Source organism: Miniopterus schreibersii, assembly GCF_964146895.1.
Source record: "Miniopterus schreibersii genome assembly, chromosome: 13".
NCBI classification, from domain to species: domain Eukaryota; kingdom Metazoa; phylum Chordata; class Mammalia; order Chiroptera; family Miniopteridae; genus Miniopterus; species Miniopterus schreibersii.
This window is the reverse complement of record NC_138113.1, coordinates 53400467-53414595: the sequence shown is the minus strand read 5'-3', so window position 1 is coordinate 53414595 and position 14129 is coordinate 53400467. Positions and strand designations below refer to the sequence as shown.

Here is a 14129-nt window from a genome sequence, read left to right as displayed (position 1 = left end):
TGAGACCCATGCCATACTTTTGATGTAGGAACTGTGACATAATTAACTGTGTTGTTTAAAGCCACTAAGTTTGTAACAATTTGTCTCAGCAACAATAGAAAGCTAATACAATAATAATGACACTTCCATAGAGGGAAATAACTGGTGAGGCTTAGCCAGTGCTCCCAGAGGCCAAATTCTGAACCGGTCACTCTCATGTGGCTCCTGGGAATCTGAATGTCTAACAAGTTCCCCAAGATTCTGAAACACAGCCACATTTGTAGACCACTGTAAACAGACATATTGATCATGAGACTAGATCCAGACATCAGACCCTTGCTTTCATTCTGGAAGGAGAAAAGATCGATAAAGTATTAATACAGAGGAGATGAGCAGAGATCAGCATCTTCCCTCTCTGTCCTCTATTCTAGGTTCTTGTGATAAGCCTCAGACTGTGGTCTCAGGATTTTTGAGCACTACTTTCCTAAGCTTTAACTCTGGCCTGAAGCTATGATTCTGCTTCAGAGATGGCACAGATTGTCATTCCTTCTAGTATGCTTGGACTATACATGGCAGTCAGGAGAGCTTTGAGTCCAGAATTCTGCCCCAGGAGTGGAGCTCATGAGGTACTCTCAAGCCACCTAGGAATAAATAATCCTAGAGATATGCCATTAACAGCTTCCAAGGAGCAGTCCTTGTTCCTGGAAACACCTGGTGCAGCTCAGCTTAATCAAGCTTGAAGTATACTCACCTTGATCTCCCTGACATCATCTGTTTGTCCTGGCCTATGAACTTTTCATTTCTGGGCTACTGAATTGTTCTGTTTGATCCCGTACTAGCCCCCATAATCCTGCTAATATAGGATTGCTTGGCCACATACAACTGTTGATCCTTAGGTTCCACCTAACATTGACTGTGTGACATCCAGTGATGGTGTATAGCACCAAGACCCTGGAAGAGGTGGGCAGAGTCAGGTATACCAGGAAGAGTAAACACTAGAGGAAGAAATGAACATCTCTTCTTCTGACACCAGAGATAATTACAAAAGCCTACAAGTACTCAAAGTACTGGAGTTAAGGGCTCCTGGCAAGTGGACTAATCTTCTCAAAGAAGTGCCCCTGACAAAGGATTCAGGGCAATTTCACACCCACACCTGGTCCTTACTATGTGTAATGCAGCTTAGGTCATACTCACCTGAGTGGGCACCTGCTAAGATTTCTCTCTCTAACATGCCTGGCTCTTCCCCTTCCTCCAACTGGCAGATCACATATGGTTTGGACACCAGAAGTCCTGATGGTAAAGAAAAGATCGTGTCAGCCTATGTTACAGGCCAAGGTTGTGGCCCCTGGTCTTGAGGGTGGAGAAATATTGTAGGTGTGGAGAGCCTCCAAAGAATGGGCAATGTGAAGTATCAGGGGGAAGAGCCATGAAACTTCTTCAATTTTGTATGGAGCAGGACTTTTCTGAGGAATAAGCAACAAAAATACTGTAACTCTGGGCCCCAAAGAGAACTGTAAATGTCTGATTCCAGAACCCCAGGGTGAAACTCAGCCAACAGGCCCAGACATTCCTAGCTTTTAAATACCATGGTAATAAACATGGCCTGATGGGCAGGCTTTGAAGGAGCTGAACTCACCAAGGGATGCCAGGTTCTTGAAGTTCTCCAGCATGACGTCCCTGTACAGGTCCTTTTGAGTACAGTCCAGCTGTCCCCACTGCGACCAGGTGAATTCCACAGCCACATCCTTGAATGCCAACAGGCCCTGAAACACAGAAGACACTCTTGCACCCTTAGGAGCATATCATTGGCCTTGAGGAGGAGAGTGGAGGGTGTCTGAATGGAACCTGGGGATATGCAAGAAGGGATTCTGAGAGTTCCTGGCTAGCCCAATGCCAAGTTTTGGGATTTGTCATGTCAAAAATATTTTAAGTCACTCCAAGGGTTGAGCATCCCATTAATGTCCACCTATATCAACATCAAGCTGCTTAAAAATGTAGTCCAAGAATCAGGCCCACAGAGACATTCCTCTTAGGTGGGGGAGATAAATGCAATCCATTTCCTCATGAGGTTTATTCTCAGTTTAGTTGCATTTAATTAGAATCAATTAAACAACAGACATTAATAGCAGTGCATTTGAGAATGAAAAAGAATATTAATTCGAGTAATTTGTACTCTCAAATGCACTAGTATTAATAGTCTCCTAATTAAGTATTTTTAAAACTTGTGACCTATGATTTTAATGACAATTCTTACTAAGGCCAAATCAAATAATTGGGGGTTATAATAATTTATCCACATATCTGCAGCCAGCACCCAGTTCAGCTACAGTAAATCAAGTAGTCATCTAGTGAATCAATAGGACTTGTGAGTTTGATTAGCATGAACCCTCTCCACCAAAACCTAACTTTTTCAATTCCTGAATGGAATTGGGTCCCAAGTCACCACAAGATACAACCATTCTGTGGGTCCCAGCCAGAACTATCCTGTCGCCCTCTATAATAGCAATAGAACACCTCCCACATGACTTAGATTACACAGTAATCCATATACCACGAACTAAAAAGCAGATAAGTGAAGGTAGCATAAACTACCACTACTTTGCCCCAAAAATGTTTAAAAATCAAATCCCACTTAGACACTAAAGATTCCATAGGACAAGTCAAAGTAACAACTTTACATTAACAAAAGAATCCAAAATAATCAAATGAGGAAAACTCACTGCCACAGTAACCTCTTATTTGTTCAAAATATTCACTGCCCCTCCCCAAGGATATAACTTCCCATCCCATTGACCCAGGTGTGGTCCAATAATCATTCACAAGTGGGATGTGGAGGAAGTGACATGAGCTACTAGGAGCAAAAACTTTTAGAGCCCATGAGAGTTCTGCAATTGCTCTCTTCCCTTTGCTCTGAAAATGGTAAGTGATCCCAGAGTGAAGGAGGTGTGGGAAAAGCCACCCCTTGCGTGTGATGTGAGTGTAAGTCTCTGAGGGTTTGCTGTTATCACAGCATAACTAGTCTAAACTGACTCATTAAAAAAACTGGTGCTCAAACTGGGGTTCTGTCCTAGCAGAAAGCCTAAAATATGTGACATAGGCTTCAGGGCTAGGCAATGAGGAAACTACTGGCAAGATGGCAGCCCCTGTAATGGGTGGCTAACTCTTTGGTGACACTGCTGCCTATAGTAAGTTGACAGATGAACAATGTAAGCATGGGCTTGTGATGTTATGAGAAGACGCTGGAAACATTAGTAGTGTGAGTTGGTTGTTATTAACAGCATTGGACAAAATATTACAAGAGAAAAAATGAGCTTGAGAGTTTGCTGGTTTGCAAAATAAAAATGGAAGGCAAAAGAAAACGTCCAGAAGTTGCAGGAATTGCAAGGTTGGACATTTAACCAATTTTCACTTCCTACTGGTCAAAGACAACATAGATAAGACTTCTGCATGGCACTGAGTGATTAAAACTCAATCTAATGACAAGGACCAAGTCATGGATGTGGTTATCAAACCTTTTGTTTAAACCTCTGGATAATTTCAGATGGATCCCAGTAAATTCTTTTGGTGGGACCAAATTGCTTAGAGTGACCAAAAGTATGGCTTTTCTAAGGGAACCCCAAAAGCCCCTAAAGAGAGGGGCATATTTCCAAAAGAACTGTGTATAAAGCTACTAACACATGGAGCTGACAGAAGCAAATACATAAAAAGCTGATTATGTTTTTGAGCATTACACTTGAATGTTCATAACCTGAAAATAATCCCTAGGCCATCAACCTACTCAAGCAAGATTTAAAAGCTGCTTAGCCCTCAAGAGCTTCTATTCCACTATCACCTTTGTCTGTGACCAAGGAGGATACTGCAAAGGAAGTGACTTCCAAGGGCAGAGCCAAAAGCGTAGGAAAACACTGGACTGAGAGCTCCACCCAGGAGCAGAACAAGGGCAGAGCCAAAGATGTCACCACCTCCGAGGTCAGTGAGCCTCACTAAGTGTGCCCAGTGGAACTTCATAACTGTCATGGCCCTGGGACTGCTGGGCACCTCCCATGCTTCCTCTTTCTGAATTGGGGTGTTTATTTTGGTTATCCTGTCCCCACTGTTCCACTGTATGTCATACATATGGACTCAGACAACTTTTCCTTTTAGTTCACAGGTCCCGATACTCAGAAACATCCAGACCTGATGTTAAGACTATCACACCACCCAGGACTTTCATCCTGATGCTTTGATTAGGATGGGGTTCTCTTTCTTGAGGAGAGATTTTATGTGGAGTAGGATAAGTGAATTTTGTAAGAACATAGGCAGGGGGAGACTAATTATTTGTTCAAAATATTCACTGCTTCTCCCTTTGGGTCCCTCACTATGTGAGGCTTACGAGGCTTATACTTCCCACCTAATGGACATGAGACTTGGACACATGACCTGCTTGGGACAACGGGTTGTGAGCAGAAGTGACACATGCCACTTATGAGCAGAAGCTTGAAGAGCCATCTCCTGCTTCTCATGTTGTGCTGTCCCCCTGCCACAGAACAGCATATCCCAGAGCAGGGTTGATCCTTCGCCCTGAATCCCAGAGCAAAGAGAGTGGGAGCAGGGTCACAGCCAGCCCACTGCTGGTTTGTTAAAGAAGAAATACACCTTGGTTAGTGTGAGCCACTGAGATGGGGGGGGGGGAGAGGGCTGATCTAGGCTAAGCTCTCTGATATACCGGTCTACATCAAGGCCAAAGAGTTTAAACTATTACTCTACTAATTACTTGAGAGGATTCCTTATAGGTGGGGGTTTCCTCCATTGGCTAGAAAATTAAATATGTCTATCATCAAGCTAAAATATCACTAAACAACCATCTTGGATGCATTCACAGCCCTCCACCTGGTGCTCCCTCCACTTCCAGCCTACCACAGCCCAACCTGAATCCATCTCTGGCATCAATCCCCATCACCACCATCATCCATCCCCATTAGCCCCATCACAACGGAAGCTGACAGGGACACAACAATTCCATTTGCTAGAAGACTCCAACAACCACAGGAGGTAGTCACATAACTGAGTGGTTAAGATCTTGAAGCCAGATAACCTAGTTGTGGAACTAGGCTCCTTTCCTCACTAGCTAGATAACCATAAACAAGTTACTTTATGTCTCTGTGCCTTGCCTTCCTCAGTTTACCTCTGTGTGCCTCAGTTGCCAGTCATCAAAATGGGATGTTTTAAAGATGAAATGAGTTAGTGTAAATAAATTGTGTAGGATAGTTATTGACGCATACTTGATTGTCAGTAAGTGCTATTATTTTTTCATCATTATCACTAACAGGATTTTTCTCATTTTACTGCTGGTATAACTAATACATTGCGTTTATGTGATTTTTCTAAGGTCATACAGCCAGGAAGTAGTGAAGTCTGTTTCCTCACTAATTGGGGAAGGTAACATTTGAACAGGGACCCAGCCTCTAATGGCCTCCTCACCTGTCCACACCCTCAGAACCTCCCTGTCCCCTCTTCTCCACGAGCCTTCCCCGCTCTCTCGAGCACAGGCTGGTTCTCCTTTCCCCAAACCGTGATGGGTTTGTGCCCATCGTCCGTGTCCTTGGGTTGTGCATATGTGCATATAAATTCTTTGGTTACGCTCTCCCCCTCCACCCATCTGCCCTCCTCCATCCCTCTGACATTCGTCAGTCTCATCTATGCTTCCATGTCATTGAGTCTATTCTGTTCATCAGTTTATTAAGTTCTTTAGATTCCATGTATAAGCGAGATCATGTGATGTTTGTCTTTTGCTTCCAGGCTTATTTCACTTAGCATAATTTTCTCCAGGTCCATCCATACTGTCCCAAAGGGTATGAGTCTTCTTCTTTACAGCTGCGTAGTATTCCACGGTGTATATATCCCACAGTTTTTTAATCCACTCATCTACTGATGGGCACTTGGGCTGTTTCCAGATCTTGCCTATTGTAAACTGTGCTGCTATGAACATTGGGGTACATATATTCTTTCTGATTAGTGTTTCAGGATTCTTAGGATACATTCCTAGGAGTGGAAACACTGGGTCAACAGGCAGCTCCATTTTTAATTTTTTGAGGAACCGCCATACTGTTTTCCATAGTGGCTGCCCCAGTCTGCATTCCCACCAGCAGTGTACTAGGGATCCCCTTTCTCCACACCCTCGCCAGCACATGTCGTTTGTTGATTTGTTGATGGTAGCCATTCTGACAGGTGTGAAGTGATACCTCATTGTGGTTTTAATTTGCATCTCTCTGAAATTTCCCACTCTTAAATGTAGAATCTGAAAGACAGATCTTGATCCAGAGGCTCATGTTACACAGGAGAGTTAACCAACTGCTTAGCAGAGATGCCTCCTTCCCCACTCAGAGTGCTCTGGGATGCCACTGGATGTCAAGTGCTGTTAGGGGAGCTCTAGTTCCCAGTAACCTGATAACTTTCCGCATTACCCCCAACAGTCCCTTTTGCTGCTTCTTCCTAGTCAGACACTTCTATGAGAACATGAATGGGTTTCAAGAGCTTTATGCTGCAAGAAGTCACTCTGCCTGGCTTGGGTAGCCCATATACTAAAACTGGAAAGACACAGAGAAGATTAGCATGGCCTCTGCAAGGATGACGGGCAAATTCATGACGTGTTCTATATTTTTAAACTAATCTCAGATCCTCACATTAAAAAGATTTTGGATGCTGAAAAAAAGTTACTCTCTAAAGGTTATATACTGTATAATCCTGTTTATGTGACACTCTGGAAAAAGCAAAACTAAAGGTAGAAAACAGAACAGTGGTCACAAGGGGTTGTGAGAATGCCTTGCCTATGGTAATTTAGGGTTTTTGAGTAAAAGGGGAGACTTGTTCCTGAAGTAGGATTTTATCCTATTCTTTGTGTGATCACCAGTCTTCCCTGAAGCTCTAGCTCAGTGGTTCTTAGCTTTAGCTGCTCATTAAAATCACCTGCAGATCTTTCCAAACTCTTGCTCCTCAGAGTGAGCCCTGGGCATCAATATGCATGTCTACAGCTCTTCGGGTGATTCCCACGCAGCAAAGGTTGAGAATCCCTGCGATGTCTCCAACCAGGGCCCTTCCAGCGGTACCAAGAAAGACAGGCAGGTGCGCGCTCAAGCTGCTGGCCTGTCGGGCGGCTCCCCAGTAACACACACCTGTATCCTAGGTTCTTCTAGCACGCAGAAATGTGCACACACCCTGCCTCAGGCCCAGCCCCGTCCTCGGAACCAAATTCGGAGTCTCTCTGGCTCAAATTTCAGAACCAAATTCCAGAAGGTGGGCAAAATGAAGCAGAAACAAGTCCCTTCCGAGCGCCAAACGACTCGATGCCCCAGGCGGTGAAAACCAGAGGTAAAGGACAGCCCCAAGGATCGGAAAGCCACATGTCCCACCGGAGGACTGGAGGAACGTGACGCCACGCGTGGTCAGTACTTTCAGGGTGACCACAAGCCTGGGCATCCACAGCGGTTGCCTCTCCCGGTCGCGGCTATCGCACAGCTACGTCCCTCTCACTTCAGCACTGCCAGCCTTTCAGAGGCGTGTGCGTGCGCAGATTTTCATACGTCATATTTAAGTGCGCCGGCCGCTGAGACTTCTGGGGAATGTAGTCCGTGCCGTAGGCCGAGCATTGATTGGACGCGCAGGTGGCAGAGCCCTGTGCGCAGGCCCGTTGCCTCCCCGACCTGAAGAAGCGGTCTTCCTGGGTCCTGAGCGCGGTGTCCCAGAGGTGAGGGCTGCGGCCGTGTGTGTCTGAGATGCGGCGTGAGCGCAGCGGCCGTGAGAAGGGGACACTGAGGCCCTGGGGGAGGTGTTGTGGGAGTAGGACGGGGTGACACGGAACAGCCTGCCTCAGTGCGTGTGTGTGTGTGTGTGTGTGTGTGTGTGTGTGTGTGTGCGCGCTTTCAGGTACACCCACTATACACTGTCCGTCACATGCCAACTTTCAGGTTGGAAGTTTGAGTCTTCCGGTCAACGAAACCTTCAGGAGGCCTTCCTGAGAGACAGAAGACAGTTTTGTTCAGAAATGGTTTGCAGACCAGGGAGACAGAGCCTCTGGGATGAATCACAGGGGAGGTGGATCAGAGCTTTTAAAGGCAAAAACGACAAGAAGCTGACCGTTAAGGGGGTTGGCTGCAAAGGAAGCAAAGCCATAAGTATACACTATACATTTTCTGATGGATTAGAGCAACCGGGCTTTGTAGTTTCCGTTAATTCATGGTCAGCAGGTAGAGTTAGGAGGTATGGCCAACGGTTGTAAGTCAAGAGACATGGGCAGCAGGAGGTGTCGCAAGACTGGGACCGTTGCCTCAGTTTCCCTTGGAGCTCGTAAAACAAACTTGTAAAACGGGTAATGATTAAACAGACCATACAGGGAGTGCGGTTTGTCATGTAGACAGAGTCAGAGTTCAAATTGCAGAGCTGCTTAGTCACTCAAGCAGAGCCAGAGATCAAACTGCATAAAGTTACAGATACTTGACCCCAAAGTTATGATATTAAAATACTCCACTCCTCCTGCCCCTTCTTCCCATTATGGGTGCTTACTAAAGATGGGTCGAACTGACACCATTCTAGGGAGTCCCCCACTGCAGTCCCTCTTTCCCAGAAACCACCTCAGATTGACTGTTTAGCTCCCTACTTGGTCTCTACGTGAGTGACCACAGTGAAGGGGGGCTTCATGGAGGAGGTCCCATAGAGGACCAGGACAAGACACATAGGCAACATGATTGTGGGGGTCTGATCCAGGGACTGACGGGAATAAAACTATTTTGGGACAGTTGTTCTAGAGGACACATCCAGGACTAGAGAGAGGAAGGGACTAGTGGCAGGGAACCAGTTAGGAATTGTTGGTAGTGGCAGTCATCCTGAAGCAGGCTGTTATGAACCTCAGTCGTGATGGTGTCAGTGACAGGAAGAGTACAAATGACATTGCAAAAGAAAAGTCAGAAGGACCTGGTGACTGACTAGATTAAGAAAGAGAGAGAGGGAGGTAGGAGTTTGAATTGGGGGCACCTGGGAGGATACTGGAACATCTGATAGAAATGTAAAACCAGGGAGAAGAGTTGATGTGGGGGATTGCAGAGGGGAAGGTGGTTTTGAGGTGCTGGCAGGATGCCTAATTTAAAATTTCAGTCATTTGGAAATGCAAGGTGAGTTTGGAAGAGGTGTTGGGACTACGCTGGGAACCATCTCTGTAGACGTGGAAAGTGGAGTGCCAAGTGTGAATGGACTTTCTGAAGGACAGCAAGAAGAACATTGTACAAAGACTGAGCCTTGGGCAGCATCAGTGTTCCCAGGGCAAGGTTAGGAAAAAGAGTCATAGAGAGATGCAGTGTTAGTGGGAGGAAGAAAGTCAGGCTAGTGCATTATCAGAGCAGCTACAGCAACCTGAAGAAGCAGAAACTTGTCAAAACAGTGAAAAGCTGCAGAGAAATAGTTAAGGAGAGAAGGATTATTGGAAAGAGCTCAGAAAGGCATTGTTAATTTTCAAGCATGCCGTTTCAGGTGTGTGAAGGGTGGCAGGAGCAGAGTAACAATTCAAGAAGAATAGGTGGTGGTGATGCGGAGTGGTTAGGTGTGTATTACTCATCCAAGAAGCTTGGTCATGAAAGGAAAGCCTAAATGAGAACTGTTTGGCAAGAGGTAGGCCGTGGGATTCAGTGAAGATAGTTTCAGATAGAGGATGACTGTATCTGTTTGAACATAGGGGAAGAAGGTACTGGAAAGAAGGGAGATGCTGGAGAAAATGGGTAATGCAAGGTGCTGATTCTGAGCAGGAACAATCGTGGAAAAGAATTAGCAAATGCAAATTCTGAAAAAATGCTAGTCAATATCCTGTTTAATGGTGTTCCATTGTATAGATGAGCTGGATCATAAATTAATCAAATTTCCTATTTAGAAATTCAGTATATTTCAAATTTTTTCTGTATTATTTTAAGGATTAAGTGAGATAATACATGCAAAGAGCTTAGAAGGTTTCCACACACAGTACTAAACTGCAACACAGTGCCTGCCTTATTGACTTATGAGGGTGGAATTAAACTATCCTCATAAGGAGTACTTAGCACAGTGCCATTCCTGGATCTCAGTGTTTGTGGAGAAAACACTTTTCAATTTCTTGATAAAGGTTAGTGTTGCCCTGTTGGTGTGGCACGGTGGTTACAGAGTTGGCCTACACACCCAGGGGTCGTGGGTTTGATTCCTGGTCTAGGGCCTGTACCTGGGTTTTGGGTTCATTCCCCAGGCCTCGTTGGGGCACGTACGGGAGGCAACCAACTGATGTGTCTCTCTTACATCGATGTATCTCTCTCACCGCAACCCCCGTTCCGTTCGACTCTCCCTAAAAGCAATTGAAAAATATCCTCAGTTGAAGACTGAAAAAATAAAAACAAATAAACAAACAAACAAATAAATGTTAGCGTTAATGGTGATTAAGATAAAGCTTTGCATATATTCTTATTTTCTTAGGATAAACTCGGAGAATTGTTGGCTCAAAGAGTATATTTCCAGGCACATGATACAAATTGCAATGATCTTTCTAAAATCGAATGATGACCCTTGCGTGCTTAAACCCTCCCGTGATCCCCATGCCACGTACAGAAAAGGGACCGCACAGGGCTCTCCTGGATTCAGCTGGCTTCCACCTGCTTCTCCATCCTGGTCCTTCCCCACAGCTCCGCTCGCAGCCTGGGCACCTGCCATTCTAAAGTAGTTGCAGTTGTCAGTTCTTTCCTTGAAAGACTCACCTCCTCGTTTTTGAAAACTAGGTGTTTTTCCTGCCTAGACTCTTCTCCCCAGGATCACAACTTACCTTAGATCCCATTTCTGCCGAGAAACCTGCCCTGTTCCTCCCTCCCTCCATCTGGGTTAGGCAAGCCTCTGACGCGCTCTCACGGTCTGCTTGCTGTGCATGTCTCTTTACAGCACTTATCCATCCTGTGGTGAAATATTATTTTGGCTGTTTGTTTGTCCTATGCGCTAGTTTGTCCTATGCGCTAGGCTATAAGCTTTTAGAGGACAAGGAAAGTGTCATATATAGTTTTAGGGCTTGGTATCAGTAGTTAGTGCTGAATACATGTTGGTTGGATAATGGATGAATGAAAAACAAGGATCAGTGAACATACTCCCTTGACTGCAGGAGAGCAGTCAGCGAGCCCTACCCCTTCCTCCTTCCCAAACCACACTCTCTCCCCATCCCATTCATAAATCCCAGCAATGCTTGATTTAACTATGTTTCAACTAGGCTCGATTGTGAGAAATGAGACATACTTAGCTAAAGAGAGTGTAGTAGTAAGGATTCACACAAAGCCTAAGAGGGTTGGAGTCTTATGGAAATCCAAGAATAAATAAGGCTGGTCTCCATGCAAATCGGAGCCCAGGGGTGGTACTTCAGGGCTAGGAATTCTTGGGTCTTTGCTTCAGTGCTTTACCACTAATGTGACTGGGCTGCTCTCCCCTCTGCATTTAGTCCTACCTCCCGCATACTCATGGGTTCTGCTTCCTGGTAACTTTGGCTCCCCTAATCCTCATGGCTACTTCCAAGTCTGTCATATCCTTTCAGCTCATCACCCACTTGTCTTGACATTTCTTAGTTTACATTCCTGAGGAAGGATGCCATCTCTTCAAGTCAGATCACATTTCAACGTGCTAGTCAGCCTGTGCGTAGCCCACCCGTGGGCCCGTTCAACATGGCTACCCATGTCCTTGAGCACAGGGTTATAAAGAGGGTATTTTTCCTTTGAAGAGGCTTTGGGTATTTATTTGACATATATTATCCATGTAGTCATTTATAAAATTTCTTACGCTTTTTATCCAGTAACCATTCAGGGCAATATCGAATGTGAATTTATAAGTACAGTATGAGGCTTAATCTGTTTTTGACTCCCAGGAACAAAGCTTTGCCTCTAGGATCACGGGAAAACAAGTACCACGTTGTGTTCAAAAGAGCAGTATCCATGCCTTTTGCTCTAGTCTGGGGCGGGGTGGGCTTGCCCCTGGCCCTGCTTTACTTTCCTTCCCTTTGTGTAGGGTATTGAGTTGAGGATGCATATGTAACTCACTGGTATATGGAGATTTCTTGCTTCATGGGTCAAAAAACTGCAAACAAGACTGGTCTCTCTCATACTTTCTTTCTCCCCCCACACCTTTACTTCATCAGGACTCTGCCCTTTCCTAATGGAGAGCACACAGGAGGGAATGGCTGCTGTGGCTCCGACTGCCAGATGCCAGGTGACGTAGACTTTACTGTTTTTGAAATACTTTGTCTCCATTATGTAACCCCTTTTTTTCTCTATCCCGGAGCTTTTCTTTTTCTTTTTTTTTATCAGATCCACTAGGTGGAGGAAGGATTCCATAGGGAATGCTTCCTTCCCATGTGACTTATGGTGACCTTCAGTGACCTTTTCTTGCTTTGAACACGTGCTCACTAGCCTGTCATCAGGCACACAGCCCCTGTGGCCTTCACGCTTAGTGATTTTGCCTAAAAAATGATTGTATGGGTCTGATTGGAAGGTTTGGGGAACAGTGAGCTGGTTTAGTCCTGACTTCTCTGTGTATGGACTGAAAGCAGGCCCCAGACACTCCAAGGATGCTGGGTTAGGCTGGGGAATGAGAGTACCTCAGTGAGGTTGTTAGAGTCCTGAGAAGAGTTTGGTGGGCAGAGATGTGTGCTTGCCCCATTCGCACCCAAAGACAAAAGGTCTTGAATTCCACGCTCTGGCTTAAAACTTCTGCAGACACACTAGAGACTCATCTGGGGTTTTAGGATGTGGGGTAAAGGTGCAATCTTACAGAATCACAGAACTTTGGAGTAAAATGAGAGGGATCCTAAAGATGATCTAATCAACATCGTTGTTTTAAGGGTTTGGGGGGGAAAAAGACAATGGGTGGAATTTGAATAAAGTTATAGATTAGATAATAGTAAAATGTCAATGCTATTTTCTTGATTTTTATAATTATACTGTGATTATACACGAGAATATCTTTATTTTTATAAAATATAACTAGAATATTAATGAGCAGAGGGGCACCATGTTTGTAAATTACTCTCAGGAAGTTCAGGAAGAATACAGGAGAAGGTATATATACCAGAGAAATAGCAAGGTAAAGCAAATATGGAAGATGTTAACATTTGGGGAAGCTGGGTGAGGGGTCCATGGGAATTCTTTGTTCCTTTCTTGGAAGTTTTCTGTGAGTCTGAAAAAAAACCCGTGATACTCAGAGGCTCAGCTGTAATTGTGGTGGGGTGGGGTTATGACCAAGGGGGATGATGCTACTTTCCCCAAGTGAATCAAAGCCCTGCTTTGTCAGAACCATTTTCCTTCCTCTCCCTTCACAACCTCCAGGGCTGTCATCTTTATGACAGTTTTGTCTGGTCCACAGGAAGAGAAGGGTTGTAAGGGAGAATGTGATTGTGCTTCCAGGAATCAGTGACATTCATGGATGTGGCCGTGATTTTTACGGATGAAGAGTGGAGGCATCTGGTCCCAATTCAGAGGGAGCTCTACAAGGAGGTGATGCTGGAAAATTATGAGAGCATTGTCTCACTAGGTAAGGACAGCTTCCCGTAAGTAGCTGGACCCTGTGCTGTGTTAATGTGAGGTTGAGGGCTAATAAATTGATACCTCTCCTCCCACCTGAGTTCTGAACCACTGAGAGACAAGATAGACGAGTAAAAGGATGTGGCTCAGGTGTACAGTGACAGTGGGCTTCCTAATCCTGAACCCCAGCATTGGACAGACTTGCTCCCTGAGCCATAAGCAGGGACCACCACAGGCTCCCTCGCTCTATGGCAGCAGCCTGGCCCTGCAGCACAGAGGGCTGGAGGAGCAGAGCAGATGTATACCTGCTGCAGGGAGCTGGCTCACCAGAGGGGTGAACAGAAGAAGCCAAATTATTTATGCCCAGCTCATCAGTTAGGTAACTTACTCAGCTTCATCCAGACAAGTAAGAGTGGGATGAGGGGCCATCTTGTTGAGGGAAAAGTTCTTCTCAGAGAAGCACAGGAGGAGGGGAGAGGTGTTTCACTTTAAAAGGTGGTGTGGAGGTAGGAATACAATGTTGTGCCTCAGAATAGGTCACTAGAGTTGTGTTTGGTTTTGAATATTTGTCTTAATTGCAGTCTTAGATGCTCACAGAAGGAACTCTGCAATTACAGA

At 45.2% G+C, this 14129-nt stretch overlaps 1 protein-coding gene across 1 annotated transcript in view; it reads left to right on the top strand.

The window, feature by feature from the left end:
- ZNF2 (zinc finger protein 2) overlaps nt 1–14129 on the top strand; it is a 35080-nt gene that overhangs the window by 15602 nt on the left and 5349 nt on the right. The window contains exons 3-4 of the mRNA XM_081156402.1: nt 12131–12201; nt 13395–13521. Coding sequence (XP_081012528.1) covers nt 12148–12201; nt 13395–13521 — 181 coding nt within the window. The 5' untranslated portion in view covers nt 12131–12147. The remainder of the gene's footprint in view (nt 1–12130; nt 12202–13394; nt 13522–14129) is intronic.